Genomic DNA, 12,557 nt, shown 5'->3' with positions numbered 1-12,557 from the left:
CCAAGGTCATTTCCCTGGTTAGATGGGTCGGATGTGGAGGGCTGGCTAATATCCGCCGAGCAATTCTTCAGGGTGGACAAAACTAGGGATGCCACGAAACTAAAAATTGCACCCATTCACTTTTCTGGCGAAGCAAGAATGTGTTATGGATCTTATCTCCAGAACCGCAACCATATAGAAGCCTTGTCTTGGGACGTGTTCAAGAGAGACCTTATGACGCAATTTGGGCCCTCTATACATGATACTCCAATGAGGCAATTAATGAATCTGAAACAAGTTGGTTCTGTTCACGAATACAATTTACAATATATGTCGATCTCTCAAAAACTCTACAGCATGCCAAGGGAATAAGTCATAGATTGCTACTTGTCCGGTCTAAGGGAGGAGATTACAAACTGTATCAGGTTGCGATTTCCCGACTCTCTAAACGAAGCCATGGCCATGGCTAAGGTCCAAGAAGCAACGTACCAGTCCTTAATGAGTAATGGGAACTTGTATAGCGCTGAACCACCACTACTACCCAATCCGAGCAATGTCAAACCGAGTTGGCAAAGCACGAACAGAACACCATACATCAAGCCGAGATCATCATATGGGTCCTCTTCGAGTGCAAACCAGGGCCATATTAAGCAATTAGACCCGGTCTCAATGGATGAAAAGAGAAAGAAGGGCCTATGCTACACTTGCGATGAAAAATGGAAACCAAACCACAAATGTAAATCAAAGTTATTCATGGTCTCAACCAATGATCAAGAAGGCGTCCCAAGTCTCCAAGAACATGCTCTAGAGGTAAACCTTGATGATTCTCCTTTGTAGCTTGACGCAGCAGAAGAACTAGCCATATCCTTACATGCATTGACGGGTTCTAAAACCTTTCAAACGCTCCAGATTCTTGGTAAAGTTGGGAACCAACCGGTTGTGATCCTAATTGATATAGGCAGCACTCATAACTTCATTAATAGTAGGATAATTAAGAACATTAGCCATGACATACTTCTCACCAAAGTGTTATCGGTCTGAGTGGTAGACGATTCTAACATTCTATGCTCTAGCTTTTGCCAAGATCTGAAATGGTCTATGGAAGGTAAATTTTATCAAACAAACATGAAGGTATTGATAATGACAGGGTACGATATTGTGCTGGGAATCGAATGGCTTATTACTCTAGGCCCTTCAAAATGGGACTTCGAAAAATTAACCATCTCTTTTGAAAAAGAAGGGATAACCACGGTCTTGCAAGGCATACCCCATACACAAATCAACTTAATGAAGGGTGATCACTTAAAGAAGTTATTAAAGAAAGGCAATGTCACTACCATTATCCAAATAAGAAGTGAAAACAAAGCACAATTTTTCTCACTCTCTACAAGGGCGCCAAATGATATTCCTGAAGACCTTCAACAAATGCTAGATGACTTCAACCCAATATTCCAGTAACCTGAGGACTTACCACCCGCCAGAGAACATGATCACCGCATCCCACTAAAGGAAGTCACGAAAGCTGTATGCCTGCGTCCTTACCGATATTCTGCCCTGCAGAAGACAGAAATTGAACATTTGGTCAACGATATGCTGAACAGGGGAGTCATAAGGAGAAACCACAACTCTTTTGTCGCCCTTGTGGTATTGGTCCGAAAGAAAGACTTATCCTAGAGAATGTGTATTGATTATAGGTGGCTAAACTCAGCAACCATCAAGGATAAATTTCCTATCCCGGTCATTGAAGAATTAATGGAAGAATTGTATAGGTCCAGGTTCTTTTCCAAGCTCGATTTGCGCTCAGGGTTCCACCAGATAAGGATGCACCCAGGTGACTACCACAAAACAACATTCCGAACTCACGAAAGCATGTATGAGTTTTTGGTGATGCCTTTGGCCTAACCAATGCACCATCCTCCTTCCAAAGCCTAATGAATGCGACCCTGAAACCATTCCTAAGGAAGTTCGTGCTGGTATTTTTTGATGACATCCTAGTATACAGCCCGAGCTGGAAGAAACATATCCAACACTTACATAAGGTACTTTCAATATTGCAACATAACAAGTTATTCCTTAAAAAAGGGAAATGTAATTTTGGGTGCAAGCAAATTTCCTATATTGGCCATATCCTTTACGAGAATGGTGTAGCCACAAATCCAGCGAAGTTAAAAGCAATGAGCACATGGCCAGTTCCAGAATCTCCTAAGCAATTGAAAGGATTCCTTGGTCTGGCCGGATACTATAGAAGATTTATAAAAGGCTACGGCTCCATAGTAGGACCCATCACTGCCCTGTTGAAAAAATGTCAGTTTGAATGGAATAAAGAAGCTAAAGATGCATTTCTATTGTTGAAACAACGCATGCTTTCTCCTCCGGTCCTAGCGCTTCCAAACTTCAATATTCCCTTTGTAGTAGATACCGATGCAAGTGGAATTGGTATAGGGGCAGTATTAATGCAAGAAGGACGACTCATTTCATCATAAGCAAGGCGATTGAACTAGAGAAGTTACCATCATCCACATATGAAAAAGAGCTGATGGCCTTGACCTTTGCGGTGGAGAAGTGAAGATCTTACCTTAGGTACAAGCAATTCATTGTGAAGACCGATCATGAAGCTCTTAAATACTTGCTGGAACAAAGAGTTCAAACCCCGGCACAAGAAAAATGGCTCTACAAATTGGTGGGATACAATTTTGTTGTTCAATATAAAAGGGGAAAAAAAACTTGGTGGCAGATGTTTTGTCTAGGCGGGTAGCAGGTGTCCAATGTGCAGGAATTTCGGTCTATCACACTGTTGTCCAAAAACAAATTCAGGAAAGCTATGAAGAAGATCCCAACTTAGCCAAAGTCATTCGTGAAATTCTTGCTAATGCTGATTCTCACCCTGAATGCTCATATGACCAAGGGATGTTAAGAAAAAGGGACCGGCTGGTGGTGGGAAAGAATAACGATCTTAGAAATACCTTAATTGCAGCCATGCATTTGAGAGTAGAAGGGGGACATTCGGGGACTCTGGTCACCCAAAAGAAAATGCAGCTTGTTTACTCCTGGCCAGAGATGCTTACAGATATTAGAGAATTTGTCCGAACCTGTGAAGTTTGCCAAAAAAATAAACCTGATAACTCAGCATATAGGGGTCTGCTTCAGCCCTTAGCAATTTCCAATCGATTCTGGGAATCGGTCTCCATGGATTTCATTGAAAGCTTGCCTAAGTCAAAAGGTAAAAATGTTATATTTGTGGTAGTTGACAGACTATAAAAAATGGCCCACTTTATGAGTCTGCAACACCCCTTTTCTGCCCGGACAGTAGTTGAATTATTTGTGGACAACATTTCCAAGCTCCACGGAATGCCAACAACCATCATCAGTAATCGGGGCAAAGTGTTCTTAAGTACCTTCTAGCGGAAATTCTTAAGTATACAAGGAGTAAAGCAAGCCTTATCCTCAGCCTATCACCCAGACGGATGGCTAGACCGAGATTGTCAACAAATGCTTGGTCACTTATCTACACTGCATGGCTGGCCAAACTCCGAAAGATTGGGTACACTGGTTACCCTTGGCTGAATGGTAGTATCATACTAATTTCCATACAGTAATACAAACAACACCTTTCGAAGCAATATATGGATACCCCCTTCGGTCCACACACCATATGTAATAGGAGACTCGAGAGTGGAAGAAGTGGATGTATCACTAACAGCCAGGGAAGCCTCACTCCAACTCATAAAATTTCATTTGAAAAGAGCCCAGAATCGTATGAAGCAGCAACAGGACAAAAAGAGAAAAGATGTCACATTGCAAGTGGGTAGCTGGGCATTAGTGAAGTTACAGCCATATAGACAACGCTCCATCCAGAAGCTATTCCACAAGCTCTCACCAAAGTATTTTGGGTCATTTGAAGTGTTGGAAAGGATTGGGGAAGTTGCTTACAAGCTGGAACTCGGGACCGACACCAAGATACACAATGTCTTCCATGTCTCGCAATTAAAATCATTCCAAGGAACCCCTGCTACTATTGAAAATATTCCCCAACTTAGCACACAACCAAACATGAACGACAAAATTGTGGGTGAACAAGACATAATGGTGCATGGGAAAATGAAAAAACAGCTGCTAATCAATTGGGATGGAGCCCAAACAGAAGACCAAACTTGGGAAGATGCAGAAGTGATAAGCATTCAATGCCCGGAGATGCTAGCAGCAAGGAGGCAAACAAGACAACATTCTCTTCGTCGGGGTTGACGAACTTCTGATGGGGGAGATGATGTTACGATCCACGAATAAGAAACTACACCCTCCACGGTTCTATGGAACACTTGGGCTAGAGACTCGATCGGAAACTCTGTTTTCATAGCATAACAATATTTTAATTTTGTTTTTCTATTCCCACAAAACTGATTGTTGACTAAGTCGCTAAAAGTTGTTGTAATAGAATTGTAACCGACTACTATTGGGTAATTCAGCCGCTATAAATGCTGATGCACACCCTACTTTTTGGGCATGAATGAAAGCTTGTGAAAGTTGTTACTCTAAATTATTCTCTCGGTTTTGGACCTCTATCTTGGACTACTATGTGTATTCTAGTAGTATTCTCTTCTCACCTTTGGTTCCTCTCTTCTTAACCTCGAATTTTCTTCTCACATTATATCCGCTGCGCTTGATTAAAAAATTCACACTCGGTCCCAACAATCAAGAACCCGTTTCTTGAATTAAAGAACTCGAAAAGCTAAGTTATAATTTCAAATTTAACACATTACTCAAATAAATATTAGTTCTCCTATATCATTACTCAAATCTTAAATGACATGCTTTTCTTTGCAATTGTACCATATTTGGAATGTTCACCATGACTTTGACCTGTAAAGAAATGAGATGTCATTCGATGGCAATGGTAGTGGTAAAATTTTCTAGCACGAAAATATGCATGAGAAAACTTATTTAAAATATATTTATACAATAAAACCAATCTAGAATAAATATAATTTATATATTTATATAATAAATATGAAAGGGATAACTTATATAGTGTTAAAAGCTACAAACTTCAGATAATCAGTGTAATCGCCTTTTGCAGGTTGAAACCCTACATCATTTTTCATCTGAAATTGGAATAGCAGACGCAAGATTTTCATTCTCGTTCTCGCCTATACTTCCATTTTTCTTTGTTGCTGCAGATATGGCGGCGGAGATGTCTAGATCTAGTTCATCTGCCGATACGTACATCGGCAGTTTGATTAGCTTAACGTCGAAGAGTGAAATGAGATACGAGGGCGTCTTGTACAATATCAACACTGACGAATCAAGTATAGGGCTTAGAAACGGTAACGTCTATGATTGTTACCTTCACTTTTATACCCTGGCTTGTGTAAACGCTTATTTCTTGGTGTTCTTTGATATGTTTTGTGAATGATTTTTCTAGTTTCCTTAACTCTATCAGTATTTGCAACACATGAAAGAAGAATTAAAATGGGGGCAGTAGATTGGTTTTTAGTTCGATATGATTATATCTAATGCACATGTCTGCATCTGATGGATTTGAGTTTTATCTGCAAGAACTTAAGTAGTTGGATTTTTCGGTTCTTTGACAAGCCTATTCTGATGTTTATGGCACTAACTTTGAAGAATTGCATAAATGTCCAAGGTGATTGGTCTGACATTATTTTTGTTCACCTTCTAAAACCTGTATTTTGCTTTGTGTACAAAACTGATGGGTTCTTAAATCATCATATTATGAAAATTGTGGTAATTGGAACATTAAACTTGTTATGCAAGATTGGACAAGGCAGGACATAGGTTGTAGTATTTTTTAACATTTGGTTGCTTTTAAATCATATGCTTGGTTTGTACAGCAACTAACCTTTATATGACGATTCCTATAACTGTGATGTCTACTTAAATTTTGGCAGTCAGATCATTTGGGACTGAAGGCCGGAAGAAAGATGGTCCTCAAGTTCCTCCTATTGACAAAGTATATGATTACATACTGTTCAGAGGAAGTGATATAAAGGTGTGGTTACTGGATATCTATCTTGACTTGAATTTAATTGTTCCATTTTTTTTTCTGCATTTCCTTTATGAAATGTTATGTATTTCTGGAAGTTGTGTCAAAAGATAAAAATTATTCATATCCCTCATTGCTAGTTGGAGTAGCGAGCCATCTTTGTGTGGAGTGTTGTGACACGTTGCCATGCTGATTTAATTTCATTCATTAAGTGTTTGCTTCGATTCTTTGTTCTTTTCCTCAACTTTCTTACAGGTTACAATAATCACTAGATATATGTTAGCTTAAGCATTCTGAGTTTGTCAACACTCTTCTTGTATGCTAATGAGAATGTTATATAAATTTTATCCAGTTTTTGTTTGTTTGTTGTGAAACCGGAATGGTTGGTAACAGCAAGATAGAGAGAAACCTAATAAACATAATGGTGGAAAGAGTGAGGGAGGTAGAGGGAAAACCTAAGAAATACACTAGTGTCATATGACCATAAGTTTTCTTTTCATTGTGTAATGCTTTAATCTGAATCTCATGGAAACTTGGGATGGACAACTATAAATGATTTAGCCGGAATTACATTGAAAAATAGAATATACCGATTGGGAAGATTTGGAAACACTTTCTGGACACTAATTTGGATCCAAATGAGAAACCACCAATAAATTTATGAATTTGTTTATTCCTCAATTTTGTTTCCAAATGTGATCTCATAAGAATACCACATCGAGAGGAGATGTCTACAAAAAAAGTGTTCTTCCCCAATGTGTTCTCCTTTGAATCCACATTAGATGAGCTATGGCCTATGTGATAAACGTTTTTCCAATGGGGATTTTCATGTCTATATCCTTCTTAGACATCTTTATTCATAGTGCTAAAGTAATCTTCTTCATTATATTTTGATAATTGATTATTTTTTTATTAAATATCTAGTACTTACATTCCTTTTTTTGCATTCTAGATGTTATTAAAGACAATGGTACTTAGTTTTTTTAAATACTTTTTGGTTTCAACCCTTTATGTTATTTTGTTACTTATAATTCTCAACCTTGTTATATATTCTAAAGATGGTCTCATGTAGTGCTTTGTATGTTTACTTCTTCTTCTATGGTTCTACTTTTTATTTTAAAAAAGAATAATATCTTCGGCTTCCTTTTAAAGAACCCTTTTTGTTACGTTTAATTCTCAACCTTGTTAGCAATTATAGTGAGTTATGTTTCAAAATTCTTTAAATACAAGGGGGATGTTGTTTAACTAATTATTGGTTGAAGCCTTCCTTATATAGTTGCATTCTTTTATGGCTTGTCTTACCCATTCCATTATTTTTAAGATGTCTTGTGGGCCTATTTGGAAACTGTTTGAATCATGAATTAATGATCCAAAAACGTTTCTAGAAGTGATTCTGTTTGGTACAGCGTAGTTGTTTTTGCTAGTGCAGATCCAAAAATGGGTTTCGACTATAAATAAAGGCATGCGGCTAGGGCTCCACTCTGCATCCTAGAGAGAATATATATAACAACTAAGGACATATATAAGTATTAGATGTGATGAATAGTAAAAATTGATTTATTTTTTCTTCAACGTTTGTATCACACCCAGCCATACTTTTCGTACTAAATGTAACCGATGCACATTCAAAAATTATATATAGGTTTCTCGATCCAGATCTATCTAAACAAGTGCTTTTGTTATATGTTTACTTCTTTATTGTTCTTAACATCTTTGTCTTCATTTTACAGGACTTACAAGTTAAAGCCTCCCCCACAGTGCAGCCTGCATCTCCACCCTTAAACAATGATCCGGCTATTATTCAGGTAAATTCATGGAACATTTCAAGTATTCCTTTTCCTTGAAATTAAAAAGGAAACGAAATGAATATAAGTCCCAAATTTCTTGTTTTTTTTTTTCTTGCAGTCACATTATTCTCGTCCTGAATCCACAACTCCAAACTTGCCATCCACCATCATTCCATCTTTGACAGATCTTAATTCTCATACTTCCCAAGGGTCAAGTTTTCAGAGTGGCTTGCCCTTGTACCAACCTGGGGGAAACCTTGGACAATGGGGACCTCACCCCCCTCCTCCAAGTACGAGTGGTAATGGATTAGCTATGCCAATGTATTGGCAAGGGTATTATGGTCCTTCCCCCAATGGGCTACCAAATTTGCAACAACAACCTTTGCTTCGTCCAGGCTTATCGATGCCTCCTTTGATGCAGCAGCCATTGCAGTATCCTGCTGGAACATCAAATCTAGCTGTTCCAAACTCACAAGAATATACTCATCCTCCTTCCCTTGTGCCTCCCATAATTGGTTCCCTTAATTTAACTTCATCTTTTCCATCGACTTTGCCTCCATTTCCCTCACTTACTTTATCTCCAGAAACGTTACCCAGTACTATACCTAATAAAACTGTTAGTTCTCTGCCACCAGTAACCCTAAATGCAAACCTGCTAGTTGTTCCTCCTTCGAGTGAGGAAGCAAATGCTGTTTTACCGCCAATTTCTAGTAATAGGTCCATAGCAACTTCTAGTTCAGATTTTCCTTATCATAGTGTTTCTCAATCTACAACATCTATTGGATCTGCTAGCACAAGTCAGGTAGAAACGCAAGCTCCAGCTCCAATACCGTCTCTTATAACACCTGGTCAGTTTCTACAGTCTGAGCCTATTGCAGTTTCTTCAGCTAAGTCTTTACAAGCAGCTCATAAGGATATGGAGGCAGTTCTAGTTTCTTCACCATCATCATCACATGTACAGCCTGGTCCGGCTTCAACAGAATCTCAACCACCAATACTTCCATTACCTGAACAACCTTCACGTGCATTCCAAAAGGTATGTTCTCTTGCGGTAAAATATAATCCTTCAATAGGATGATTTATTTACACTACAGAACAAAGCATATAAATGTTTTTAATTTATAATTATATATTGTTTGATTTGTGGTTATTTGTCGAGACTATTTGTTGCTGATAAAGATACCTTTGTCTCCTTTAGTTCAATGGGGCTCCTCACCATAACAACCGCAGTAATTACAGAGGCCGTGAAAGAGGAAGAGGACCAGGGGTAATTCAAACATGCCAATATAAATTATATGTTATTCTCTTTCATTTCTCAACTGTCTGAGTTATGCCAGATTCTTGGTTTGCAGAGTTCACGCCCGATAACAAAATTTACAGAGGATTTTGATTTTATGGCAATGAACGAGAAGTTCAACAAAGACGAAGTGTGGGGTCATCTTGGGAAGCACAATAATAAATCTCATCACAATGAAGGGGATGAAAATGGAAGTGATGAGGATGACTATGAAGATGTTGAACATGATTCTGAACTCAAAAAATTTGAAAACAATGTATGAAGTTTCTAATGAATTTAGGCTTTATTTGATCTAGGGTTATTTGAATAACAAAGTAGATATTTATAAATAACCTTGTTCCATGTAGGTTATTGAAAATTGGGTTATTTGGGTAAAAAGAATTTAGGGGTATAAATATATATTTATTTCAAAAAAGATAAATAAAAGGTATTTTGATAGAGATTGTATATAGGATAGTGGGTTATTTATAATTAATATGTAAATAACCCACATCAAACAATGCCTACATGAATTATGTCAAGATACTGCTAACTTTGCTACACTAATCATGCCTATTCTTTATCTTTTTAAGGCTGTCTACAACAAGGATGACTTCTTTGATTCCCTTTCTAGCAATGCACTTGATCGTGAATCAAATAATGGAAGGTCGAGATTCACTGAGCAAATGAAGCTCGACACTGAGGTATGATAATACTCTGGCCCCATTTAGAAACAATTTTTATTTCAAATATAGAAATGTTTGGAAATTAAACCTAGTGATAGTTCATAAATTGTTTTTGTTTTAAAAAATTACACATGTTTGAAAACTCTAAATTTAGGGCTTGTTCTGCAGAGGTATTTTACCTAGTGGTGATTTTGAGAAAATAGAGATTTTTTGGTGAAAAGACTTGAAAGTTATTAATATATAATGATAAAATATATATTTTTTAAAACAATTAGAAGAGAGTATTTTAGTTGTTTGGTTAATATATTGAGTGATATAAATGATGTGAGAGGGATTGAAATAATGCATGATTAGGTTGAGATTATGTAAAAAATTCCATCTGAACAAGGCCTTAGAGATAGTTCATAAATTATTTTTGTTTTAAAAAAAAATAACATAAATTATTTTTGTTCTTAAAAAAATACACAGGTTAAAAAACTAAACATAGAAATAGTTTTAGAAATTCGTTTTGTTATTTGTTTCTCGAATAATAATATATAGTTAATTAATTTCTATGTATATATCTTATTATTTAGACTTTTGGGGAGTTCCCCCGATATCATCGGGGTGGGCGTGGATATGGACGTGGTGGTGGTGGGAGATCTCGAGGAGGTGGTTATTACGGAAGGGGAGGTTATGGATACAATGGAAGAGGAGGGCGCGGTCGAGGCATTCATAACCCGAACCCTAATCCTAACCGAGGTTAATGTTTTTGTTTTGTCTATTTTGGTTTATAAGTTTGATCAGTCAAAGGACACTGTCTATAATGGTTGTGCTGAAAATACACCTTTTAAAATGATCTAGAAATAAAAAGACTTAGGATTTGTAATGCTCTTTTGAGAGGTGATTTTTGTATTTTGGATATATCCCTTTATATTGATAAACTGATTTCAACTTTAAATACGAAGAAAAGGTGTAACAATTGATTGTGTTTTGCGATACAATATTGTCCTAGTTTAAGGGGATATTTGGTTTGAAGAGAAGTCTTTTAGTTGTTAATTCTGTTTGAGAGTTTATTATTTAATTTGAAAGTTTAGTTTGTTTATATAGAATCAGTGTTGTTCCAAGCAAAACCTTCAAATAGTTTTGTTTTTCTATAGATTGTTTATTGTAAGTGGTTCAAATTATTGTTTAGATATTGATTCATATGATTGATTTTGATTTTTAGCATAGCTTGGTAATTATTAGGCATGGCAATAAGGGTCGACGGTTCAAACAAATTAAGGCAATTATTTTGTAGTTCGATTCCGGGTTATTTCGGGTCGGAACCGATTGGTTGTGGGTACCCGATCAAAGAACCGAGTCCCGAACCAAAACCCGATCTGAGAGGTTCTTACAAATCAAAGATTAGAGAGGAGAGAGGCAAGCCGTTGGATCTTTTTCCAATGGTGGATGACCTTGAAGAGAGAAAATTAAACCATAGATTATATTTTCTTGACATTAATTTAATAGGTGATTTTTTTTTCTCATTAACATAAACATGTAAAAAAATGTTTCATAATTCAACAATTATATATATATATATATATATATATATATATATATATATATATATATATATATATATATATATATATATATATATATATATATATATATATATATATATATATATATATATATATATATATATATAAAAGCATGCTACTTAAATTATTTTTTTTCCAGATTTGAATTTTATTGTGTTTATTTATTTTTCAACTATGCTAACCAGTTGTACCTATTTATTTGGACAATGTAAACAAATTTGGTTTAGAAATACTTGTTATGGTGGATTTACTTCGATGTTTCTTTTACAATATTTTAAATTGACCATTTACAAGATGTTAGGTAAGAAATGCTACTGTGAATGAGATGTTAAATTTAAGGGTGAGGTTTTGTGTTAATATCAATTAAATTCAAAGTTAACGAATTTGAAGATTATTGGTAATCATCCTTGTTTTCACCCCGCTATTTAGTAGTTAAGGATATGATTGTACTAACATGTGAAGTAATATCCTATTGTTAATAGTTAGTATCTATCACATATGGAGTTCAAAATTGATTCTCAACACACGTTCATTGTCGTTGCTTTCACCACGCTATTTAGTCGTTAGGAACATACTATTCGGTCGTTAGGGACATGATTGTACGGTCAATGTCAAGTATCTTTCGCATATGAGGTTCAAAATTGAATCTCAACACACATTCAGTTTAATCTATAGAATTTTCGTGATAATATCAATTAAATTCAAAGTTAACAAATTTGAAGATTATTAGTAATCGTCCTTGCTTTCATCGCACTATTTAGCCGTTAAAGGACATGCTATTCAGTCGTTAAGGACATGATTGTACTGTCAATGTCGATAATGTTACTAGTTAGTATCCTTCGTGTTGTGAAAACTATCACCCGAAGAATGAAAAGCGGAAATATAGTAATCGTAATGCATGTAAAATAATAACGTAAAAACAAAGAATAAACAGAATAACGACAAAAGAGTTTTACCCAGGTTCAGATCAATAATGTCATACGTCATACTTTCAGAGAATTGATTCAATAGAGTTATAATTACCAATTCTAACTCTCTGTATGTTCTAAGTTTTAGTCTCACCACCACGCTACAACTCGTTTACAATATAAATATATATAGACTTTTAGAATTCATAATTATGAAAGAATCATTTTATATCTCTCTATATATTCTTTCCCTTTTAGAATATATCATTTTCTCTCCATATAATATAATATATATATATATATATATAAATATATATATTTTCTTTCTTTTGTACCTAACATTGATGCTCAC

General features: G+C 35.9%; 2 protein-coding genes across 2 annotated transcripts; both read left to right on the top strand.

Annotated features, from left to right (window-relative positions):
* Nucleotides 1-1,119: 1,119 nt before the first annotated feature.
* LOC124913355 lies at nt 1,120-4,221 on the top strand. The gene is made up of 5 exons (XM_047453945.1): nt 1,120-1,433; nt 1,674-1,810; nt 2,062-2,426; nt 2,692-3,199; nt 3,641-4,221. The coding sequence occupies exons 1-5, from the start codon at nt 1,120-1,122 to the stop codon at nt 4,219-4,221; spliced, it is 1,905 nt and encodes a 634-aa protein (XP_047309901.1).
* A 799-nt stretch (nt 4,222-5,020) lies between these two features.
* Nucleotides 5,021-10,769, top strand: LOC124911962 (protein decapping 5-like). The gene is made up of 8 exons (XM_047452505.1): nt 5,021-5,300; nt 5,886-5,986; nt 7,711-7,785; nt 7,886-8,803; nt 8,966-9,034; nt 9,120-9,320; nt 9,637-9,747; nt 10,305-10,769. The coding sequence occupies exons 1-8, from the start codon at nt 5,156-5,158 to the stop codon at nt 10,473-10,475; spliced, it is 1,791 nt and encodes a 596-aa protein (XP_047308461.1). The 5' UTR covers nt 5,021-5,155; the 3' UTR covers nt 10,476-10,769.
* Nucleotides 10,770-12,557: the final 1,788 nt, after the last annotated feature.

This window comes from Impatiens glandulifera, chromosome 8, assembly GCF_907164915.1.
Source record: "Impatiens glandulifera chromosome 8, dImpGla2.1, whole genome shotgun sequence".
Lineage (NCBI taxonomy): Eukaryota > Viridiplantae > Streptophyta > Magnoliopsida > Ericales > Balsaminaceae > Impatiens > Impatiens glandulifera.
The sequence above is the reverse complement of the archived record's forward strand: the minus strand, read 5'-3'. Positions and strand labels throughout refer to the sequence as shown.

Coding starts and splice junctions, on each gene's coding strand:
- LOC124913355 (XM_047453945.1), top strand. CDS start 1,120: ATGACAGGGTACGATATTGTGCTGGGAATCGAATGGCTTATTACTCTA. Junction 1,434..1,673: donor GACTTCAACCCAATATTCCA/GTAACCTGAGGA, acceptor TATTGATTATAG/GTGGCTAAACTCAGCAACCA. Junction 2,427..2,691: donor GTGGAATTGGTATAGGGGCA/GTATTAATGCAA, acceptor TCAATATAAAAG/GGGAAAAAAAACTTGGTGGC.
- LOC124911962 (XM_047452505.1), top strand. CDS start 5,156: ATGGCGGCGGAGATGTCTAGATCTAGTTCATCTGCCGATACGTACATC. Junction 5,301..5,885: donor AAGTATAGGGCTTAGAAACG/GTAACGTCTATG, acceptor AAATTTTGGCAG/TCAGATCATTTGGGACTGAA. Junction 7,786..7,885: donor ATGATCCGGCTATTATTCAG/GTAAATTCATGG, acceptor TTTTTCTTGCAG/TCACATTATTCTCGTCCTGA.